Source organism: Convolutriloba macropyga, unplaced genomic scaffold (assembly GCF_964194025.1).
Source record: "Convolutriloba macropyga unplaced genomic scaffold, txConMacr16.3 SCAFFOLD_4259, whole genome shotgun sequence".
NCBI lineage: Eukaryota > Metazoa > Xenacoelomorpha > Acoela > Convolutidae > Convolutriloba > Convolutriloba macropyga.
This window is the reverse complement of record NW_027452944.1, coordinates 316-22,414: the sequence shown is the minus strand read 5'-3', so window position 1 is coordinate 22,414 and position 22,099 is coordinate 316. Positions and strand designations below refer to the sequence as shown.

Below are 22,099 nucleotides of genomic sequence, written 5' to 3'. Positions count from 1 at the left end.
TTCACCCCTAATTAGCGGGGATTAGGGTGTAATCCGTTTTCCACTCCTATTTACCGGGGAAAAGAGTGTAAGTATGGTAAAAATAAAAAAATTACCCCCCTATTTCTCCGCTTAATTAGCGGTATAAGAGTGTAATTATGAAGAGTGTAATTTTAAAATGAAGAGTGGAGGAGTGTAAAAATAATTTAAAGGTGGAATATAAAGAGTGTAAAAATAATTTAAAGGTGGAATATTAAGAGTGTAAAAATAATTTAAAGGTGTAAAAGAAAAAGTGTAAAAGAAAATTGAAAACGGAATTATTATTTGAATTTACACTCTTATTTTTTAAAATTACACTCTCAAAATTACACTCTTACACCACTAATTAAGCGGAGAAATAGGGGGGTAATTTTTTTTTATTTTTTACACTCTTTACACTCTTTTCCCCGTTATTTTCCGGGAAAATCCTCCCCCCGGGTTGATAGAAGAGGATATTTCCAGATAGGCTGCACGCGATCGGAAATATGAGTTCGCGCATAATTTTCCAGACCTCGATATCAATCTCATGAAATTGATTACTTTATCGGAGATCAAGGAGTTCTTCTATCGTTTTTGAGTTCTCTAGAACGGACAGCAAAGGACAGTTTCAGATAGGGTGATGATCTGTCAATCAGTTGTGACCATATTAGAATCTGGTCACAAGTTTCTATCATTTCTGGCATTTTTCCAGATGAAATCCGGGATGAAGAGTACTTTGAATTGTCAACAGAGCTTGGATATCAAGCGGAGGAACAAGATCTGATCTTGACGCAGATGATATCGACCAAGAACCTAGTGATGGTGAGCTATAGCTGGGACCAGAAGTACCCCGCTCGCAGGATATACCATGCTCTCAAGAAAAATGGTATAATGCTTTTTTTCTATTGCAATTTAAATAGACAAATGAATTCAGTTTGAAGTGAACTAAATATGGTGAGACGTAATGAGACCAAAGTCCTAACCACAGTAAGCAGTTGTCGCAAAACAGACTGCGTTATTTCGGGTCAGAATTTCTCGGGTGCTTTTGAGTACTGTCTGTTGGATCACAATCAACCTTGCCCCCCCCCCCCCACATTCTGCCCAAAAAGATATAAGAGTGGTGGATGCAATAGGTGCATTTTTTTAAAGGAAAGTGCTGCTAAAAACTGGGCTGCAGTGGGCTGTAAAGGCGGACAAAGTTATTTAAAAGTGAGGGAGTAATGGAGAAAATATTCCCTTAGTCTTATAAAATTCTGACAGAACAACCATAACAACCTTAACAGAACAAAAAATGTAAGAATGGGGGTTAATTTATCTTTTACCCCCTCACACTTAAATGATACTAACCCCTCTGGCAGCCCCTTTCAGTCCAAAAAGAAATAAGAGTTTAGAGTTGCGTTTTCATAAAAATCTTCCCATTGCAGCGCCACTCCTACATCATTTTACCCCCTTGGTGTCCCCACTCTTACACTATTTTATCCCATCGCAACAAATTACCCCCTACTCTTATATCAGTTTACCCCAGTTGGAAGCGCTAACCTTACATTGTTTTAGGCCCCCATACTTGCATCCCATTTCAGGCCACTCTTGCATCGCAATTTTGACAGGGGTAATTTCTCGAACGTCCCCCATCGCAGCCCACTCGAGCCCCACTATTACCTCGAAATTTTGGCCAGGGGAAATTCCTCAAATTTCCTCCCATTGCAGCCCATTGCAGCTCATTATTACATCAGAAATTCTGCAGGGGGCGGTAGTTCCTCGAAAGTTCTTCCATCGCAGTCCCTTTCAGCCCACTCTTGCTTCGCAATTTTGCTCGGGGGATAATTCCTCAAGATCCTCCCATTGCAGATCCGCTTTTACATCATCTTACCACTCAGACGAAAATACTCTTCACCCTTACATCAATTTACCCCCTCCCCCAGCAGTCAAAGTACTCGCACTCTTACAACAGAATGGGAGGATTTTAGGAAGGAGATTTGACCCGGGTCATCATCTTGAAGGATCTCAGAAAGTTTTGTAAGGATTTAGATATTTTGCATTAACTGGCAAGAGCGAATTTAACCAGGAGTAATTCTATCCTAAAATGGTCATCTTGCATGTTCCTCTAGAAAGTTCCTGTCTTTTAAAAAGCTGATATAAAAGGCTTCAAGGTTATATTTTGAGCTGAAATACTTGTTTTTTGCAATTGTTTCAGTTATTGTTCTAAATTTTCCTCATAATCAGTTTGAAGTGAAGTAACTCTGATGAGAGTTAATGGGAACACAGTCCTAACGCTTTTAAGCAGTTGCCGCAAAATTGACTGCAATGTGTCGGTTCAAGATTTCTCGGGTGCTTTTGGAAGACTGTCTGTCGGATCACAAAAAACCTTGCCCCCTTTCCGGCCCAAAAGATGTAACAGTGGGGATGCACTGAGCGGATTTTTTAAGGAACATGCAGCTCTAAACTTTTACACTTTTTTGAGCTGCATTGAGTTGTCAATGGGAGGTAAAACGAAGTAAAAGTGATGGAGTAATGGAGAAAATAATACCTAATTCTTTGAACATTTTTCCCGTTGAGTGAACAAAAAATTCAAGAATGGCGGTTATTTTATCTTCTACCGCCTCAATCTTGAATCTTTTTACCCCCTGACAGACATAAAAAACGGACAATTGGAGGCCTAATTTACATTATAACCTAACCCCCCACTTTTACGTGATATTTACCCCTCTGACAGCCCATTGCGGCTCAAAAAGAAAAAAGAGTTTCGAGTTACGTTTTTTTAAAAGTCTTACCATTAAAGCGCTACTCTTACATCATTTTACCCCCCTGGCGTCCCCACTCTTACACTATATTACCCCATCTCAACACAATACCCCTACTCTTACACCAATTTACCCCAGTTGAAAGCGCAAACTTTATATTGTTTTAGCCCCCCATACTTGCATCCCATTGCAAGCCACTCTTGCATCGCCATTTCGGCTGGGGTAATTTCTCGATCGTCCCCAATCGTAGCCCACTCAAGCCCCGCTCTTGCCTCGAAATTTTGGCCAGGGGTAATTCCTCAAAGGTCCCTCCATTGCAACCCATTGCAGCTCATTTTTACATCACAAATTTTGCCGGGGGTGGGTGGGGTTAATTCCCCGAAAGTTCTTCCATCGCAGCCCCTTTCACCGCACTCTTACATCGCAATTTTGCTAGGGGGATAATTCCTCAAAATCCTTCCATTGCAGATAATCCCCTTTTACATCATTTTAACCCCAGGACGAAATTACTCATCACTCTTACATCAATTTACCCCCTCCCCCAGCAGTCAAAGTACCCGCACGCTTACAACAGAATGAAATGATTTTAGGGAGGACATTTGACCGGGATCATCATGTTGCCGAAGGATCTCAGAAATTTTTGTAAGGATTTAGATATTTTGCAGTAACTGGCAAGAAAGAATTTAGCCAGGGGTGATTCTATCCTAAAGTGGTTATCTTGCATGTTCTTCTAGAAAGTTCTTGTCTATTAAAAAGCTGATAAAAAAGGCTTCAAGGTTATATTTTTAGCTGAAATATTATTGTTGACGTTATTTTTCTAAGTACTCCTCATATTCAGTTTGAAGTGAAATAACTCTGATGAGAGTTAATGAGAACACAGTCCTAACGCTTTTGAGCAGTTGCCTCAAAATTGACTGCGTTGTTTCGGTTCAAATTTTCTTGGGTGCTTTTCGAAGACTGTCTGTCGGATCACAAATAACCTTGCCCCCATTCCGACCAAAAAGATGTAACAGTGGGGATAGACTGGGAGCATATTTTAAGGAAAATGCAGTTCAAAGCTGTTTCACTTTTTTGGGCTGCAATGGGCTGTCAAGTGGAGGTAAAATTATGTAAAAATTAGCGAGTAATGTAAAAAAATAATTTTCATCCCTTGAGAGAACAAAAAATGTAAGAACGGGGGTTATTTTATCTTTTACCGCCTCAATCCTAAATCCTTTTACCCCTGACTGACAAAAAAGAGGGACGAGTGGAGGCTTAATTTACCCTTTAACCTAACCCCCACTTTTACATGATATTTACCCCTCTGACAACCCATTGCGGCCCAAAAAGAAAGAGTTTCTAGTTGCGTTTTCTTAAAAATCTTCCCATTGCAGCGGCCATCTTTCATCAATATACCTCCTTGGCAACCCACTCTTACAATCTTTTACCCCGTCTCTACAATATCCCCCTACTCCTACATCATCTTTCCCCAGTTGGAAGCGCTAGCATTACATTGTTTTAGCCCCCCCCCAGACTTGCATCCCAATGCAGCCCACTCTTGCATCACAGTTTTTGCCAGGGGTAATTCCTCAAAATTGCTCCCATTGCAGCCCCCTCTTACATAGCAATTTTGACCGGGGGGTAATTCCTCAAAAGTCCTCATATTGCAGATTTTGTCTGCACATAATGTTATCCCACCCCCGGACGAAATAAGCTTTCACTCTTACATCAATTTACCCTCCCCCCCACTGTCAAATTACCCTCACTCCTAAAACAGAATGGGAGGATTTTAGGACTTTTGACCGGCTTCATCATCTAGCGAAGAATCTCAGAAACTTTTGTAAGAATTTGGATATTTTGCAGTAACCGGCAAGAGAGAATTTAGCCTGGGGTGAATTCTGGTCTGAAAATGTGTTTTTTGCTAGTGTTTCAGTTAAAATTCTAAGTACTTTTTCTTATAATCACGCATTCAATTTCAACGAACCAATCTTGTGACCAAACTGTCAGCGATTTAATGGTCATGATGGATATTATCTGGAAAAAAGAGAATTTTTAGGAGAATTTGTTCAGAAAAGTTTCAATGTTGTAGGAACAAGCCTCCAATTTTTGCATAAAAATGCATCGTCTGTCATTTTTTAAGAATAATATATGATATAGAAGAGCATAGCGGTTTCACTGAAAACCCAATTTCGCGTAATTGTTCAAATTGGAAGTTTTTTGTTTCTTCTTTGAGACGCTATCAAGCTCCATGAAAGTTTGACACTTGCCATTTTTAATTTTCAAAATCATCAGTAAATCTATGAAACCATTCGTTTTTCTTCATCTTGTATTTTTAGTCAAGATGCGACCGTGTTTTTACTTTTTTTACAACTTTTCCATCCATTATAAGCTCTGTCGAAACTAAAAACTTTGCATGTTAATCGACCAAACATTGCATTTAAGCAAAAAATGGGTCGTCAGTGAACGAATAAATGGAAAAAGTTTGAAAAACATACCGAAAAGTTTGACTATTGAGCTTCGTTTTTCTAAGAATTGAAAAGAATTTTCTTGATCAAACTGGGCTCGGATAAACTGACATAGTCATTTTCGTAAGAAATGGTTTTGTTACAATTCTGGCTGTTAGAACGTTTATATATACATATATTTTTGTTATTTGCACTTCTTTTTTTAGTGTTTCCCAAAAGCCGCTGATAATGAGAAAATTTATTGTTGTTCCTTATTACAAAGAACTAGAGGCAATTATTTGTTGAGAGATTTTTTCTGAAAGTGAAGATATTACGGGTGTCTACCGGTGGCAAATTCTTGAGTAATTTTACTCATTTTCATGACCAGATTTCCTTTTTCCTATGTCAATACATTGTGCGTGCAAAACATACTTACAAACTTCGCGGACGAAAAGTCGGCGCCCTATATAGAAATTGCAGCCAGTGTCTTTCACTTTAAAACTGGAAGTTGAAAAGTGAAAAAAGCCTTCTATCACAAAACCTATTTGACGAAGCGCGTTTCGCAAACAACTGTGCGGAAGATTAATTGCAGTATAATCCCCCATTTTAGTAGTCTTAAAACATTGAAAAATTTGAAGAACAGACATTTTTTGCCTCGTGGCAGAGCCATAATAACCTACTCATTAGAAAAAATGCAAAAATGCTCAGACTCAAGTGCGCTCAATTCCGCCTCTGATCAGATCTTTCAGACGGAAATGACCTCTGACAAGACCTTCCAGACCGAATTGACCTCTGATCAGACCTAAATAAGACCATGGTCCAAACTGCTTTGTGCTTGAACTGCTGTCCAGACCCTGTAATTTTGGTCTGGGAACACATGGGTGTGCTTTCGAGTGGGTCTGATCATAGCTCAATTTAGGTCTCGACCTAAACCTGGGAATTGGGATCCAGCGGTATCCAATTATTATGGGGGCAACTTCTTAGTATGATGTCTCTTTGATTAAATTTGTGATCAAGGTGTTTGCTTTTGTGTAATTAATTTTGCGATGCTTTTGTTCATTACTTCTCCAAGTTCAGGTTTTCAATTGTTTGAAGCAAATATTTTATCGTTTTTGCAAAGAAAAAGAAAAGAAACTCGCGAGAAAGTGAGCAAGTCTGGTTCTAACGTTTAAAAAAAGCAATTGCTTTCTAAAACGTTTGCAGAACTGTGATAAAAAAATATTTTAATGGGTAGGAATCAATGCGTGGATAGACGTGTACAACATGACGTATGCGAATAACTTTGCGGAGACATTGGGGGAGGTGGTGGAGAACACGACAGTGCAAGTGGTCTGTTTCTCACAGTCTTACCAGAACAGCTTCAACTGCAGACAAGAGGCACTCTACGCATTCCAGGCAAGTATTACTCTTTGTATGCTAGAATATATCAAACTCCAATTATATCTCATTGAAACAAAACTTGATACACCTTGCCATGTCATGCAAGATCTTGATAACTCTCGCAAAACTTGAAACTTCTTGTCAAGATCTTGATAGGCAAATATTTCTTGGAACACCTTGATAGGATCTTGACAAGATCTTATCGAGACATGTCAAGAAATTTTCTTGGCTTATCTTGATAAGATCTTGACAATTCTTGGCACAAGGAAAATTTTGTCTGTAAGCAACCCGGAGTGAGGTGGTAGAACCGGGAATCCAGACAAAAGTTGGCCATGACCAGACAATCCAGACAAAAAATTGGCCATGACTCAAAATAGCGAGAATTAGCGCGATGAAATGCGTTTATCTCTCGACTGTGCAACGATATGCAACTATGACTCAACAATGCGACGATTCGATGTAGCGCGAAATTGACTCGAAAAAACACGATTATGATCAAACAGAATAAACATAGTCATAGGCGCAAATCTGGCATAATCCTCACGAAGTCGAAACATAAAAGAGATCTGTTTAAAAGTGCTTCTCTATTTTTACAACTTGGTATATCTTGCCATGTCATGGTTAATCTTTCTTGGTTATCATGTTAAGATCATGTTTCTTGACAGCCTTGCAAAAATCTTGCAAGTTCCTGCAAATCTTGATAATTTCATGTTAAGAACCATGACAAGATCTCGGCAAGATTTAACACGATTTGGTATGTTTCTTATCAAGGTGTACCGAGTTTCAGTTCTCTGGGATACTTATAGTAGTTGTATTATTATTGTTACAGAAGTTGTGGCAGAGGTTTTGAGATGGCCTGAGGTAGTTCATCTTTTATCAAAGTTTACCCATGCTAATCAAAATTTCACAATTTCCCGTCCTTGAAACAATTCCACTGAAGTAAGGAAAGTCCCTCTACGAGTCGCATAAATTTTCGCAGTTTTTTTTGCAAAATTTTTATCTGATCTATTGTTAAGTCGTTTAATCGTGATAGTGGTGAAGATTTTAATAAAAATTGTTTACCAATTGCTCACTAGAAGGTTGACAATTTGGTTAACAGGTCATTAATTTGACAGTTTTGTTAATGAAGTACGAAAACTTCTAATTGTCATTCTGAAGCTCGATTCAAATTTCTGTGATAAAGTCATACAACTAAACAACGCCTGATGATGAAAATTGTGCACGAAGAAGTCATAAACTACTTTCTTTTGAACGAATATTTAACTCGGCTCATATACGGTTAACATAATGTTTGAGTCTCACTAGAACTAAAAATGTTTCTATTTTTTTGCGTAGTTTTATAATGATCACCCTGATTATATTTCTTTCCTTATTTTCTTACTCTTAACGGAATTAGGAAAATAGGCCTTCCTCCCAAAATGATACGCCTGAAAAATGATCTCTACGGTCGAACAACGATCTCTCTTCTGCTCTTATGTATTACACTTTTTCGGATAAATGTTCTCCTAATTTATGATGAGTTATGATAAAAATTGATGGATACACAAGAAAAACATTTGTTATTATTATTATTATTATTATTATTATTATTATTATTATTTATTAATATTACTATGATTAATATTTCGTCATGGCACATACATATATATATATATATATATATATATATATATATATATATATATATATATATAATCTGTTTAAGCTTTTTTTTATTACTTTACTTGACTTGCTAAGTTTATCTATTTCGGCTTCAAATAATTTGTCGGGGGGTACTGTTTGACAACACTGTTTCCTCAGATTTTATTTTGATTATTCATTCAAGGAAATTGAAGCTTTTGCTGCAAATTTTTATTTCGACACTATATTGAGCGGGTACTTGCTCTTTCGCAATAGTTTTTTTGTCAAAACTGATGTATTTAACTGTCAATAAGAATTCCCATCTCTTTGAAATAAATTTAAGCTAACTTTTATTGGAATTAAGGTCAAGTGAGGATATCTTAATCTATCGGAGGATTATTTAAAGGTGAATTCACAGCATGTAATCAAATCCCGACATGGCAAAATTTTGCATGGAAACACACTTTTCCAAAGTTTTTTAGTGTCTTGTTTTTTGTATTATACTTTATATATATGATATATATATATATATATATATATATAATAGAATTTGAAAACTTTACCAATTTTAGGGTCAAATCGCTTGACTCCCGATTCGGAGTGAGTTGTGTTTGATACTGTTTAGTTTTTAAAGGAGGTTTAATGTGGTTAAAAGTGCCAGCAATTAAGGCCAAAGACGATTCAGTAAATTTACAATTATTATAATTTCTTCGCACTTTGTTTTGACAATCGAAAGAAGAGACGAACACTGAAGAAGAAGCAGATGATGCTATTTTCGCAACTCGCCTTGTATTCTGAAAGTTGTTCTCGGCGAGACAATTTGTAGATCTTTTTAGATCATTTTTCACAAAACCAGCATTACTGTAAAATTGAGCAGATTTTTCTTCACATCATTTTTCCCAATTAGTTTGATTGATGCTAAAACTTACAGACAGCCAAACAACATAAGAAACAAGAAAGTGAAATTACTGAAATTGATTTGTCTCCTGAGAAAAAGAAATCCGATTATCTGACTGGGTAACAGCCCACCAATAGCTACTAAAATGTGTAGCGACAAAAAGTTTTTAGGAACACAAAGTGGAGGAAATTATCAGATTTAATGAGATTTTTGAAAACAAAGAGATTGAAAAACATAACAAACAACTAAACTTGTACTCTTTCATAAAACAAAATCAGAACACAAATATTCCACCAACGTGGTAAAAAATGATAAACATGGCGTCAAAAAAGTGGCAACTGGTAACAAACATTTGTTTAAATTTTTGAAATAATGTACAAAATTTGCTGGATTTAATAGTTGTGACAACAAAACTTTTATGAAGACAATGAAAAACGACAGATGCGTAGATAATACTGCAAGTATGTTCAGTTTTTTAAAGTCCGAAGTTTGGCTCAAATCCCCGATTTTGAGATGAAACCACCAAGGAGATAAAACTTTGTCATTTTACAACGCGTTCAAGACCGGTTTGTGATGATACTCAAAAATATCAACAAAAGATCATTAATAAGATGTAGATAAAAAAATACTGAACATTTTAACCAAAACAGGTCATAGAACATAGGTCATAATATCACTAGCTGACTTGATCACTTATATTTTGGAATTTTTTAAAAAAAATATTAATTTGGAGTCATAGTCCTAATTCATTAGACAGTGAAAAGAGAAAAGGTGGAAGTGGTAGGCAAAATACCCAACGGAAGCAAAATTTCTCGCGAAAGTCTGTTTTATCACTGACAAGTAGATTTTGGCACTTTTAAGCTAATCGTTCTTTGATATTTATAGTAACATAATGTATTTAATTTTCGCTCAAAAATTGGATTTTCGAACTGATCTTTAATACAGGGCGCTCAAATAAAATTTAAAACTTAACAATTTCAGAACTGTAAGTTTTGTTGTTTCCAGCTTAGTAATTGACGCTGCACACTAGATGTAAAATCTGTAATTCTGGATCTGATTCAACTTGATCAAAATCAGGGAACACAAAAACTCAACGTTGAAAGAACACCAGCTGAATTTGAAAGCAGTTTTTGCATCCAGGTTTTTTGTCAAATTTCAATTTCGCAAGCCAATCTGTCATATACCGATAGGTATCTTCTTCATGTTCTTCTCTCTTATTCATCCCTTCGACTTCTTCTCCTTGTTTCTCAAGATCTCAGTCAATTGTAAATTGGAGCAGCAATGCGGATCAAATTTAAGTGAGATTGGCTAAAAAGTGTCTTAGAATTTGTCCTTTTTTCGTTATCTAATTTCTCTTTGAGAAAACTCAGTTTTTTCATTTGAGATCTAGGTTATAAAAGTTTCAAAAAGATAACTTAAATTTGGTTCTGGTAAAACGTTGATAAAGCGCCGACTACTGAAAATGATTGAAATGAAAACAAATTTAATAAAATTCGTTCAAATGTTAAGCTAAGTTGGTTCAAAAAAGCGGCAAAAACTGATGCCAAATCCTTGTCCAAAAAACTCTAGTCCTTGAATTTTATATTTTAATTGGAGATTCAGTAGCAAATACCTTATTTGTTAGTCTAGTCAAAGAAAAGTATCATGACCTTTTTCCATTTTTTTTTCAGGAAAACGTGAGAACAATAAGCACAAAATATATTTTTTTAAAATAGATTGTGGTGCTTTTATACCAATTTTTTATACAAAACTTGAAAAGCAGCAATAAAATATGGAATTAAATTGAAGGAAAAATTAACTCCTTGTTATTGATAATATTCCTGCCATTAAAACTATTGAACAAAATTTAATATTTTACAAAATTTCGTTTCTATTATTGACATTTTTGTTGTTTCCTTGTTAGATATTATCTAAACGTCAATCAAGCTCTTAAGATTTTACTGAAATTGCTGGTCTGTTCTTAGATCGAGTTTTATACTCGGGTTGTTTGGGGCTCGAAGACGGCGTTACGTTGCCAATCCTACATTTTGAGCAAGCAATTTTGCTTGTAAATGCAAGCATTGACGCTCCCCATGTTTTAAGATCAAGTTTTTATAGGCATTCGTGGACAACAGTGACAGTAAGCGAAACTAGCCCAATTTGCTCAAAAATGAGGTTATACCCCTGCTCACTCAAAAATTGCGGACATTGATGACATAAAAACGTGAATTTTCGAGATCAGTGACCGAATTTTGTAGGGTTGTCCGCAACTTTTATTGTCACTGTTGTCCACAATTTAACCATATTTCTGCTACGCGATAAGTAGTGATAAAATGTTGTCACTCATGCGTCGTCATCTTTCGCAAACGCGGTAAACGCTGATTTTTCGATTGGCGGCTAATTTGGAAGGAAAAGTGAAAAGTTTGTCCATGAAAAAGAATTGCTGAAACTCCAGATAACAGCAATAGGAAGAAGTTGAAATATAGAAGCCTTTGATTGATTTGGAAAACAGAATAACTCAAGGGTCATCAAAAAGTTTTTTTATCTAAGTTAAAGTTAATCACTGCAAAATCCATTTTCAGCTGCAAAAGAAACAGGTGTTTGCCAAAGTTCAAGAAGATTTCACACCCACAGGATGGCTCGGGTTCATTCAAGCCGAACACCAATACTACAATTTCTACAATGAATCTGACTTCGACTACAGCTTTGAGAAACTGCTTGGGAATGTAGAGGAAGGACTTGACCTTGGTGGTAGTTTCTGTCGATCTAACTACTTAACAATAATTGCTGCTTTCTTTTTCTTCTATTGTGTTCAATCAAAATTTTGAGTTTAAAACCATGCCAAATATACGTTTTTTACGAGCCGCTAGTTCATACATCACAAATATATTCAATTCTTGAGTTGTTTTTTATTACGGAAACCATGTCCTCAGGTAATGGAAGAATTTGAAAAGCTAGATTCTTTCAGCTAGATTGCGTCATTGTACTATTCAAAACGAATTTCACTTGGATCACACCCTGGTTTAGGCCTCGAATAAGGCACAGACTATGCGCGACCCATAATGGGTGAGAAAAGACCTAGTCTTGGTACAAATAAACGATGAAAGGACTATACCTGCTGAGCTTTAGCTCGACCCAAACCATAAGTCTGTTTTTACATGCAGTTTTCTGGCCCTCGACATTAGTTAACAAGCATGCAGCTTTATCTGCCTCCGTTCTAAAGAACCACTCATCAATGCAAAATTTGTGCTATTTTCAAAAAATTGTATCTCGAAACGACTGAGACAGCCATAAACCGGAAAAATGCAAAATTGCAATATGCAAGAAAGGCTGAATTGCTATGGTGCGATGCTGTGTAATTTTGCCCCATTGCCATTTCAGTATCGACACAACCATAAGCCGGATAAATGCAAAATTGCAATAAAGAACAGGAAAAGAGTTTTGCTTGACTTTAATCAGGACGCTTGATCGTGTAATTTCAGTCAGTAAAGGCCCCTCACTAGATTTTTAAGTATTTTCAATTATGCAGGGCTAAATGTGGGCAAAAATTGAGAAAGTAGCCCAACTTCAGAGATAATAGTTTTTACCATTGTTGTTAGTATTGTTGTTAGTGATAAGAGACATTGGTAGCATAATTGGTTTTACTCGGTTTGTAGACTAAATGATAACTTTTTGATAAAATAGTATTTGTATAATAAATTTTCTTGCACTTGTCAAATTTGAATGTTTCTAGCAACTATCTCTAAATATGCTAAGCAGTTGCAACTACTGTGAAAATGGACCCCTAATGGATTCGAACCAGCATCTCTTACTAGCATAGTGTGCTGCCCAGTTACACCAACTGGTCTTAAACTCTCGAACTTGGACATCTCTTATACCCGTTCTCACGTTCTTACTTGTTCTTCAAGGCTTCATTTCTCTCGCCAAGTTTAATTGGAACAAGTGGAACTTCTTGTCAAGCTATATCAACCTTATCTTTTGCACAATTTCCATTAGGTTGTTCTCTCTTTCACACTTTCTAACTATCTTGTCTCTCTTTTGCGGTTAAGCTGTAAGACTAGGGTCTGGGCCCATGACCTGTTAAGGGGTCTAAGCAGGTGCAACTACTGTGAAAATGGACCAGTGCTGGATTCGAACCTGCATCTGTCATCAATTATACGTTGAACAAGTAGAGCTTCTTGTCAAGATATGTCAAGCTTATCTTATGCACAATTTACATTAAGTTATTCTCTCTCAATCTTCTAACATATATTATTGATTCTGTTAGGATCATTGATGGACTATTGTTTTAACAAAATTGACGTGTAACTTTTTATTTCAACTTACAAGTATATCTGCTGCTAGGAATCCCTGTTTCTATTCTAGTAGAATAATTGACGAATTTGCTGCCCTTTTAAGTGTCTACAATTCAGGTACTATGCGAAATATATATCTAGCCAACAAAAACTCAGATTGCTTTTGACTTCGGGCCTTATATGAGTTACTAAACAATAGACTAAACTTTAATTTATTTATTACTGAAGGTTTATTAACAAAATAACGATGAAAGCGTAAAAGATTCAAAGAACGAATCTTTGCAAACAACCGCTCGAAAGGACCCAATGTTTATAACTACCGCCCAAAGAAGCTGTTTTTTCTTGGGGGGGGGGGGGGGGCGCTGAGGGGCTATAGGTGTCTATAAAAAGAGAGAATAGAGAAAAAAGTGGCCGAATTATTCAGCAATTCGATTCCGAGCTGTGTGAGCTGTGGTGATAAAATTGAACTTTCTTTTCGCTCTTTTGACCTTCAACAACTAAGATAGATCCTTCGGGGTCAACAGAGGCTCTGAGAGTTTTCATTCTGACGTCTCTGGGCACAGTTAAACTTTGGTGAATTGAATGATGTTCGCTGTGTCGTGCATCATGCGTTGAACTGTTTTTGCTGGCCTGAAATCATATTTTTGTTACAATAATATGGTATAAAAGAACTACAGCGTGATTTGTGTTCATTATAAGCATGATTTTCCAATGGCATGGAAAAAATTATAAAGCTTCAAACTTTCACAAGCAGACAACACGTCGAGCGGAAAAACCATTAAAATTTGAAAAAAAGCTAAATGATTAGGAAAAATATCTAAAAACCAAACTGTGACACATAATAGTGACACAACTAGCTGTTCTAGTTCGATGAAATTTGTAAAAGCAAAAAACGATTTTTTTTCAATCGAAAAAATATTTATTGCTCGAGAGGACTTTTTTATTCTGGTAGAATGTTGATAGAATGTAGTTTCTAGTGACAAAATTAAATTTAATTTTGGACATCCAATTACTCGGAAGTTAGGACGAGAAACAGTAAATGTCCTGGCTTACAATTCAAGCAGATCCACTCAAATTTCTTGTTGCCCTCAAACTTAGAGAATAAATGCATTATCAAGGCTCCAGTTTTTAACAAAATAAAACAAAGATTGAAGATTGACTGTTTCCCGACAAAAGGATTAAAAAACTGCATTGTGGAATCAATTGTGATATCAGACGTTGGAAAACAGTTTGAAAATTAACCGTCTACTAGACTTAGAAAATTTACAGTATGCGTTGCTTCTTGGCAACATAGATGCAACACAGCAAAAACAATTCGGCAACAACAAGCGCAATGTGTTCGTTATCAATTTCAAAACGTTTTCTCAATCATTGAATTGGGGGCAAATTTGCTAAGATGCATTCCAATGGACACCAATAAAGCAGAAAAATAAAGAAATTAGAATTACGCAATATTTGAGTGCTCAACATATTTCTAAGAGTTACAAAGAGAAAACGCAGCTTATCTTTATTTAGTGTTTGAAGCAATAGTTCATCTACAAAAGTACAAAAGTATCTGATTTATTTAATGTTGAAAAATTTGTTGATCAGGTTTAGTCAAAAATTGGTCAAACTTTGATAACGACCTATGCTTCTTTGTGAGAAATGCAATAGTGTGATTGAATATTAAACTCTGCGCAATGCTTCATAGTAGAAGCAAAAAAACGCAGACATTGCAAATCATTCTATGTGAATAAATATTTTTTGCAAACTTATGCTTCTTTAATTAATTTAATGATGAGTAACACTGAAAATTAAACAGTTTAAACAATTTTATTTAAAAGATTTACAACTTTTATTTGTTTTTGAGTACATCGGATTTTCACATTATTGCAATTAGATTTTTTGTAGCTCTTACACTTAGGTTTTGGTAACTCTAAAATTGTTTTCTCAAATCAAAACATTGTCCAGCAAAAAGTTTAGCGTTTCATTTTTTGAAAAGAAAAGAAAAAATAAGTAAATAAATTAATAAATAGATAGATAGAAAGCAAAAAAGAAAAAAAGAAAGAAAGAAAGAAAGAAAGAAGATAGAAATAAAGAAAGAAAAAGAAAGAAAGAGAGAAAGGAAGAAAAAAAGAGAGAAAGAAAGAAAGAAAGTAAGAAAGAAAGAAAGAAAGAAAGAAGGAAAAAAGAAAGAAAGAAAGAAAGAAGGAAAGAAAGAAAGAAAGAAAGAGAAAGAAAGAAAGAAAGAAAGAAAGAAAGAAAGAAGGAAAGAAAGAAAGAAAGAAAGAAAGAAAGAAGGAAAGAAAGAAAGAAAAAAAGAAAGAGAAAGAAAGAAAGAAAGAAAAAAAGAAAGAAAGAAAGAAAGAAAGAAAGAAAGAAAGAAAGAAAGAAAGAAAGAAAGAAAGAAAGAAAGAAAGAAAGAAAGAAGAAAGAAAGTAAGAAAGAAGGGAAGAAAGAAAAAAAAGAAATACAGAAAAAAAAAGAAAGCAGGAAAGATAGAACGAGAAAGAGAGAGAGAGATTACCGGCAGTTGAGTGTGTTTGTAAGTAATCTATTATTTTTGTCGCCTTCGATATTGGAATGTGATGAAAAATTGCAAAAATTTGATAGATGAAAGGTATTTAAATATTTTAAGTTGAAATTTAATATTTTGTTCGTCTTATTTTGAACTTTTTGAATGTGAACCACCAAAGGATACGAGATTTTTTGCTGATTTGACCAATGTGATGAGATTTTTATATAATTAAAAACTATATCCCCGGTGATTAAGTTGAAAAAATATAACGAACATAATATATTTTTCTCTGTACAAAGCAAAAGACAATTTTTTATATGAAAAACTTGAATAAGTTTTCCTGCTCTTTATTGAAGCAATTAAGAATTTTGAGCGTCACCGGGTACAATATCAGCTTGATCTAGGCCCGATTCAAAAAAAGAACTGAGCAAAATGTTGGCAAACGATTGAAGTTTAATGTTGAAAGAAGCTGCTAGAGTTGAACAAAACTTAAGAATTGGTTGAATGAGCCAGAAACAAAATCTGTTATTGGAGCATAGAAAATAACATAGGAAATATCTTAGAGCTTAGAAACTAAACTTATGTTGATAAACTCAGAAAGAAAACAAACTTACCAGATTTATAACGACAACTGCAGCTCACAATTTAGAAAATAAATGTAAATCAGTTTAGATCTGTATGTTTGTCAAATATTGATATTTATCTACTAATATTGAATAGGAAATGCAACTTTGTGAAACATCTCAATGAAAAAAAATTTTGCATGTAATAATGATTTGACGCCCACTCATAGCCCACTCATACGCCCCAAAATCGCCTGATTTTTGATACATTAACCTTTTAACAAATGTACACTGTAAATGTTATATTTATCTTTTATGACTATATGATTTTTGCTAAAATCTTCACAATTTTCTTCTCTTTTTCTTATTCTCTCAATCTCCTAAAATTAATTCTTATTCTCTCAAATATCTTTTGAGCTTTAACAGCTTCAATCTCTAACGTGCCAAAACTCGTCCCGCCTCATCGGGGTTGTTGCGCTACAGTGTTCGTAATCCTGCTAACAGGTTATGGGCCCCGCCATCAGGCCGTTGACAAGTTAATAGAGTTTTGGTTGAGATTGTAGTGTCAGTGTTGGCAGTTTTAGCTCTTCTAGATTGACGAGAGTTTTAAGATAAAAAAATTGAGATTTCCCTCGTAAATAAAAGCTAAATCAGAAATTGTGAAAGAAAAGTTGAAGTTTAAACTTCATAATGGAACCATCAAACAATATTTTGAAGTGGATGACGTTTAGCGGGTTGGCTGAGGACTACCCAACATGGAGCACTCGTTTCTCGCCTTTGCACAAACCAAGGGCCTCTTCGAAACGCTCACAGACACAGTTGAGCTACCTGACAGGCCGGCACCACTGAGGGAAGATGCCAATGATGCGCAAAGGCGAGAACACGAGGCACAGACTCAAGCTAGAGCTACAGCGGTACAGGAAGATGAGAGCCGCAAAAATCAGATTTGGTGCTACCTGGCAATGACGCTAGATGCCAGCAGCCTCATGCTCATCCGACATGACTGTGTGAACAGTAAGGGTCTTGGAGATGGCCAGAAAGCGTGGCAACTTCTCTAGCAACGCTTCAGAAGCGACGAGACAACCACAGTCATCAGTCTGATGAGGCAGTTGGCCAGACTACACTTTAGGAGGATGAAACCATCCACCAGTACTTTATCAGACCGCAAGAACTGGTCATTCGATTGCATCATGCAGGTGAGGAGCTTTGTGAGACGCTGTTTAATGCAATGGTATTGAATGGACTTCCACAACGATACGAGCATTTTGTGGTGCAGGAGAGCTTCAATCCTGCAGAGAACTTTGTGGAACTGAGGAAGCGTCTCACCAACTTTGAGGAAAGCCGCAGACAGAGAGATGATGTGGAGGAGGATCAGCACGTTGCTATGTCCGCAAAGAATGTTTCTCATCAAATTGGTATATACCTTTCATTCAAATCACATCCTAGGAAGACTTTTTCTAAGCCTTGTAGTTCCAAAGGCCCTAGATTGTGTTTTGTATGTAACAAACCTGGACATTTAGCAGCTAGTTGTTACTAAAAAGACAACGCTGTATGCAGTATATGCAAGGCTAAAGGCCACCTAGCAAGTCCATGTAAACATGAACAAAAATGTCCTCATAAGGGCTTAGCATCTAGTTTAAGCGCTGAGAGCTGATTTGAGGTTTCAAAAACTGATTTAGTAGTGGACTCAGGCAGAACTGATCACAAGATGATAGATAAAACTTGGTTTAAAAATTACCAAAAACTAGAAACCACAGTTAACAATCCAGATGGAGGGAAAACAAAAGTTGAAAGAATAGGAGATGTAGATTTGGAAGCACCAGACACTAAAGGTGTGCTACATAAGTTGACTTTTGAAAAAGTTTTGCATGTACCAGAATGCAAAACAAACTTAATTTCAGTTTCAAGTTTAGTTCAAAAGCAACACGAATTATTTCACACAAGAGCTAAGTCAGTGCTAAAACTCAGAAGCAAAGAAAGCTTCAGACTGATAAGAAGAGGCAAATTGTTCTGTTTACCATACATAAAAGAAAATCAGCAGCACTTTTCAAACTTAAGTGGGGGCACGTGTCAAGCAAAATTTTGGCAAAAAAGACTTTGACATTAGAACTTTAGAGATATAGCAAATACAACAAACGAAGCTTCCCAAGCTTCAGATTTTTGTGAAACTTGTGCTTTGGGAAAAATTTCAAAAAACCTGTTCCAAAAGTGAGCGATAGCAAAATAACTCAAAAACTAGAAAGAATTTACTCTGACGTTATTGGACCAGTTAGTCCATCAAGTATTGGTGGCAACCGATATGCAATTAGTTTATAGACGAATTTAGTGGCTACGCAGCAGTAAAATTTATGAAATACAAAACGCAGGCATTGCAAATTTTCAAAGAGTATGTTGCACAATATGGCCGACCAAAAATTTTGAGAACTGATAATGGAACAGAATACAAAAACAAAGCCTTTAAAAAATTTTGCATAAGCAAGGAAATAGCTCGTGAGTTCACAGTTCCTGAAACACCCGAGCAAAATGGTGTTGCAAAACGTTTTAATAGAACAGTAGTAGAGGCTGCAAGATGCTTTCTAATAGATTCAAAATTGCAAAAAAGCCATTGGGTTTGAGCAGTAGATACAGCATGTTATGCTAGAAATTTAGTTGTCAAAGACAAAAACACAAAATCAGCCTTTGAAAAGTTTCTCGACAGAAAACCCAGAAGCAACCATCCAAAAGTATTTGGTTTTTTAGCCTATTCAAAGAATCGTGATGCCAGTAAGAAATCAAGTTTGATCCAAAAGCGACAAAGTGCCTGTTCATTGGTTACTCTGATACCACAACAGCTTATTGGTTGCAAAACATAAAAACTAGGCAAATTGTCACTTCTAGAAACGTTAGGTTCAATGAAAACAATCTACTAGGTTTTCATAACGAAACCCAAGATATAGAAGACAGCTTTCTATATCTAGACTTAGACGAAGCAAGAGAAGAACTTCAGGATACAAGCAACTCAAGTGAGTTAAGTTCAGAGGTTGAATTAAGTGAAACAGAGAGCATTCAAGAAAGTGAAAACAACACATAAACTGAAGTTGATCAAGAAATTAAAGAAGAAAAACCAAGTCCTAGCGTCAAACCAAAATCCAAAATTAATGTACAGTTTAATCCAAATGTCGCAGTGAAAAACATAGAAATAAAGCCTTCAAAAATTCCAGTACCTGTCAAAAACTCACAACAGACAAAAATTAAAACCACCCTTAAGACTGCAAATGATAGGTAAACTAGGTCAAATAGCAATTCAGTCAGGAGACCAAAAGCCCTTCCAACTTTGGTCAGAGTACGATGAAATGAAAAGATTGAGAAAGGAAGCAGCACAGGATAGAGAACTTAAGCGAAGTGATAGGTCTAGAGCGCCTCCGGAACGTTTTGTTAAAAGCTACTCTCACGCTGTGCAAAGCACATTAACAAAAAATTCATCGAGCCTGAAAATTTTGAAAACGCTATTAATTCTGAACAAAAAGACAAATGGCTTGAAGCAATGAGAACAGAGATAAAAAATTTAAATGAAACACAAACTTGGGACTTAGTTCCAAAAGAAAAGGGACAAAATTTTATTCCTGGCCGATAGGTGTACAAAATTAAACATGATTCAAACGGAAATACCGATAAGTTCAAAGCTCGTTATGTAGCAAAAGGTTTTAAACAAATTGAGGGAATTGAATATTCGGATACCTTTGCTCCCACAAGCAAACCTGAAACCTTTAAAATTCTACTAGCTTTATCAGCTATCGAAAATTTCTTTTTAAAACAAATGGATGTAAAAGCAGCTTATTTGCATCCTAAAATAGACAAAGAAGTCCATCTAGAGCAACCAAAAGGTTTTGAAAAATTAGACAGCAATGACAACAAGTTATTTTGTAAGCTTAAAAAATCCTCATATGGACTGAAGCAAGCAGCCAAAAACTGGTATCAGGAGCTTTCAAATTTTCTAATTCAGCAAGGTTTTGAGAGAAGTAAACACGATTACTGTCTTTTTCCAAAAAACAAAAAAGATGACAAACTTTATGTTCTAACCTGGGTTGATGACTTAGTCATAGCAGGAAACAGTCAAACCGAGATCAACAATTTGAAATTTCACTAGAATCAAGGTTTAAAATGGACGACAGAGGAGATCTTGAATGGTTTCTCCTAATGCGAATCCTCAAAACAGAAAAAGGAATAACTTTAGATCAAGAAAAGTACACTCAAAACATTTTAGAACAGTTCAATATGCAAGACTGCAAACCAAGCAAAACGCCAGCAGAAGATAACCTAAACCTTGAAATAGCTCAAGAAGATTCAGTAGGAGTAGATTCACATGAGTTTAGAAGTCTAGTAGGTTCATTACTTTACATAGCTAAACAAACTAGACCAGATATCATGTGGATCACAAATGTCTTATCACGCTTCATGAATGACCCAACTGTTGAGCATTTCAATGCTGGCAAGTGCGTGTTGAGATACCTACAACATACTAAATCTCTTAGACTCTTTTTCCCATCAACCAGCAACAGCACTCTAGTTGGCGAAACAGAGGCAGACTGGAGTGGAGATGTAAATGATAGACGATCGACCACAGGATACTATTTCAAGCCTGGAGACAGTGGGGGATCTGTCAGTTGGCAAGTAAAGAAGCAACCGACAGTATCATTCTCATCTTGTAAGGCAGAATATCAGGGTTTAGCTGCCACGGTGCAAGAAGCCATCTTCTTGCGTGGTCTTCTTAGAGAACTGGGAACGAATAGTTTGAGCCCACAACCATCGGAGAGGACAACCAGAGTTGCATAAAGCTTGCAACTAACCCGGTGCTTCACAAACGATCAAAGCACATCAACACAAAATATCATTTCATCCGAGAACGAGTTAATGACAACTCAATCAAATTGATCTACACGCCAACAGATGAAATGGCAGCAGATCTTCTGACAAAATCTTTGTCACAGCAGAAAGTAGAACAACATCGAGAACAACTATTCGGCGAGTCCAGATTTTTACCTAGCGGCAACAATCTGAGTGGGGGTATTGGAGCACAGAAAAGAACTAAGAAAATATCTTAGAGCTTAAAAACTAAACTTATGTTGATAAACTCAGAAAGAAAACAAACTTACCAGATTTATAACGACAACTGCAGCTCACAATTTAGAAAATAAACGTAAATCAGTTTAGATCTGTATGTTTGTCAAATATTGATATTTATCTACTAATATTGAACAGGAAATGCAACTTTGTGAACCATCTCAAGTGAAGTAAATTTTGCATGTAATAATGAAATGACGCCCACTCATAGCCCACTCATACGCCCCAAAATCGCCTGATTTTTGATACATTAACCTTTTAACAAATGTACACTGTAAATGTTATATTTATCTTTTAGACTATATATACTGCTGATTTCTGCTAAAATCTTCACAATTTTCTTCTCTTTTGAATCTCCTAAAAATTAATTCTTATTCTCTCAAATATCTTTTGAGCTTTAACAGCTTCAATTGTCTAACGTGCCAAAACTCGTCCCGCCTCATCGGGGTTGTTGCGCTACAGTGTTCGTAATCCTGCTAACATCTGTAAAAATAGAGCAGAGTATTGAAGGGATGAGCTGATTTTTATGCTAAAATTTCATTCAGTTCTTTTTTGTTTCGCCCTCAGTACTTGAGTATAATCTACGTACTTCCACAATTAGAGTGC

General features: G+C 35.9%; 1 protein-coding gene across 1 annotated transcript; it reads left to right on the top strand.

The window, feature by feature from the left end:
• The first annotated feature begins 589 nt into the window (after window positions 1-589).
• On the top strand, window positions 590-11,886 carry LOC142357920 (uncharacterized). The gene is made up of 3 exons (XM_075409412.1): window positions 590-883; window positions 6,396-6,556; window positions 11,621-11,886. Exons 1-3 carry the CDS (start codon window positions 793-795, stop codon window positions 11,864-11,866), a joined length of 498 nt encoding a protein of 165 aa, XP_075265527.1. The 5' UTR covers window positions 590-792; the 3' UTR covers window positions 11,867-11,886.
• The last annotated feature ends 10,213 nt before the right edge of the window (window positions 11,887-22,099 follow it).

Excerpts from the sequence above, each read along its gene's own strand:
- LOC142357920 (XM_075409412.1), top strand. The coding sequence starts at position 793 with ATGATATCGACCAAGAACCTAGTGATGGTGAGCTATAGCTGGGACCAG. Across the intron at positions 884-6,395 it reads CCATGCTCTCAAGAAAAATG|GAATCAATGCGTGGATAGAC; the intron begins GTATAATGCTTT and ends TTTAATGGGTAG. Across the intron at positions 6,557-11,620 it reads AGGCACTCTACGCATTCCAG|CTGCAAAAGAAACAGGTGTT; the intron begins GCAAGTATTACT and ends ATCCATTTTCAG.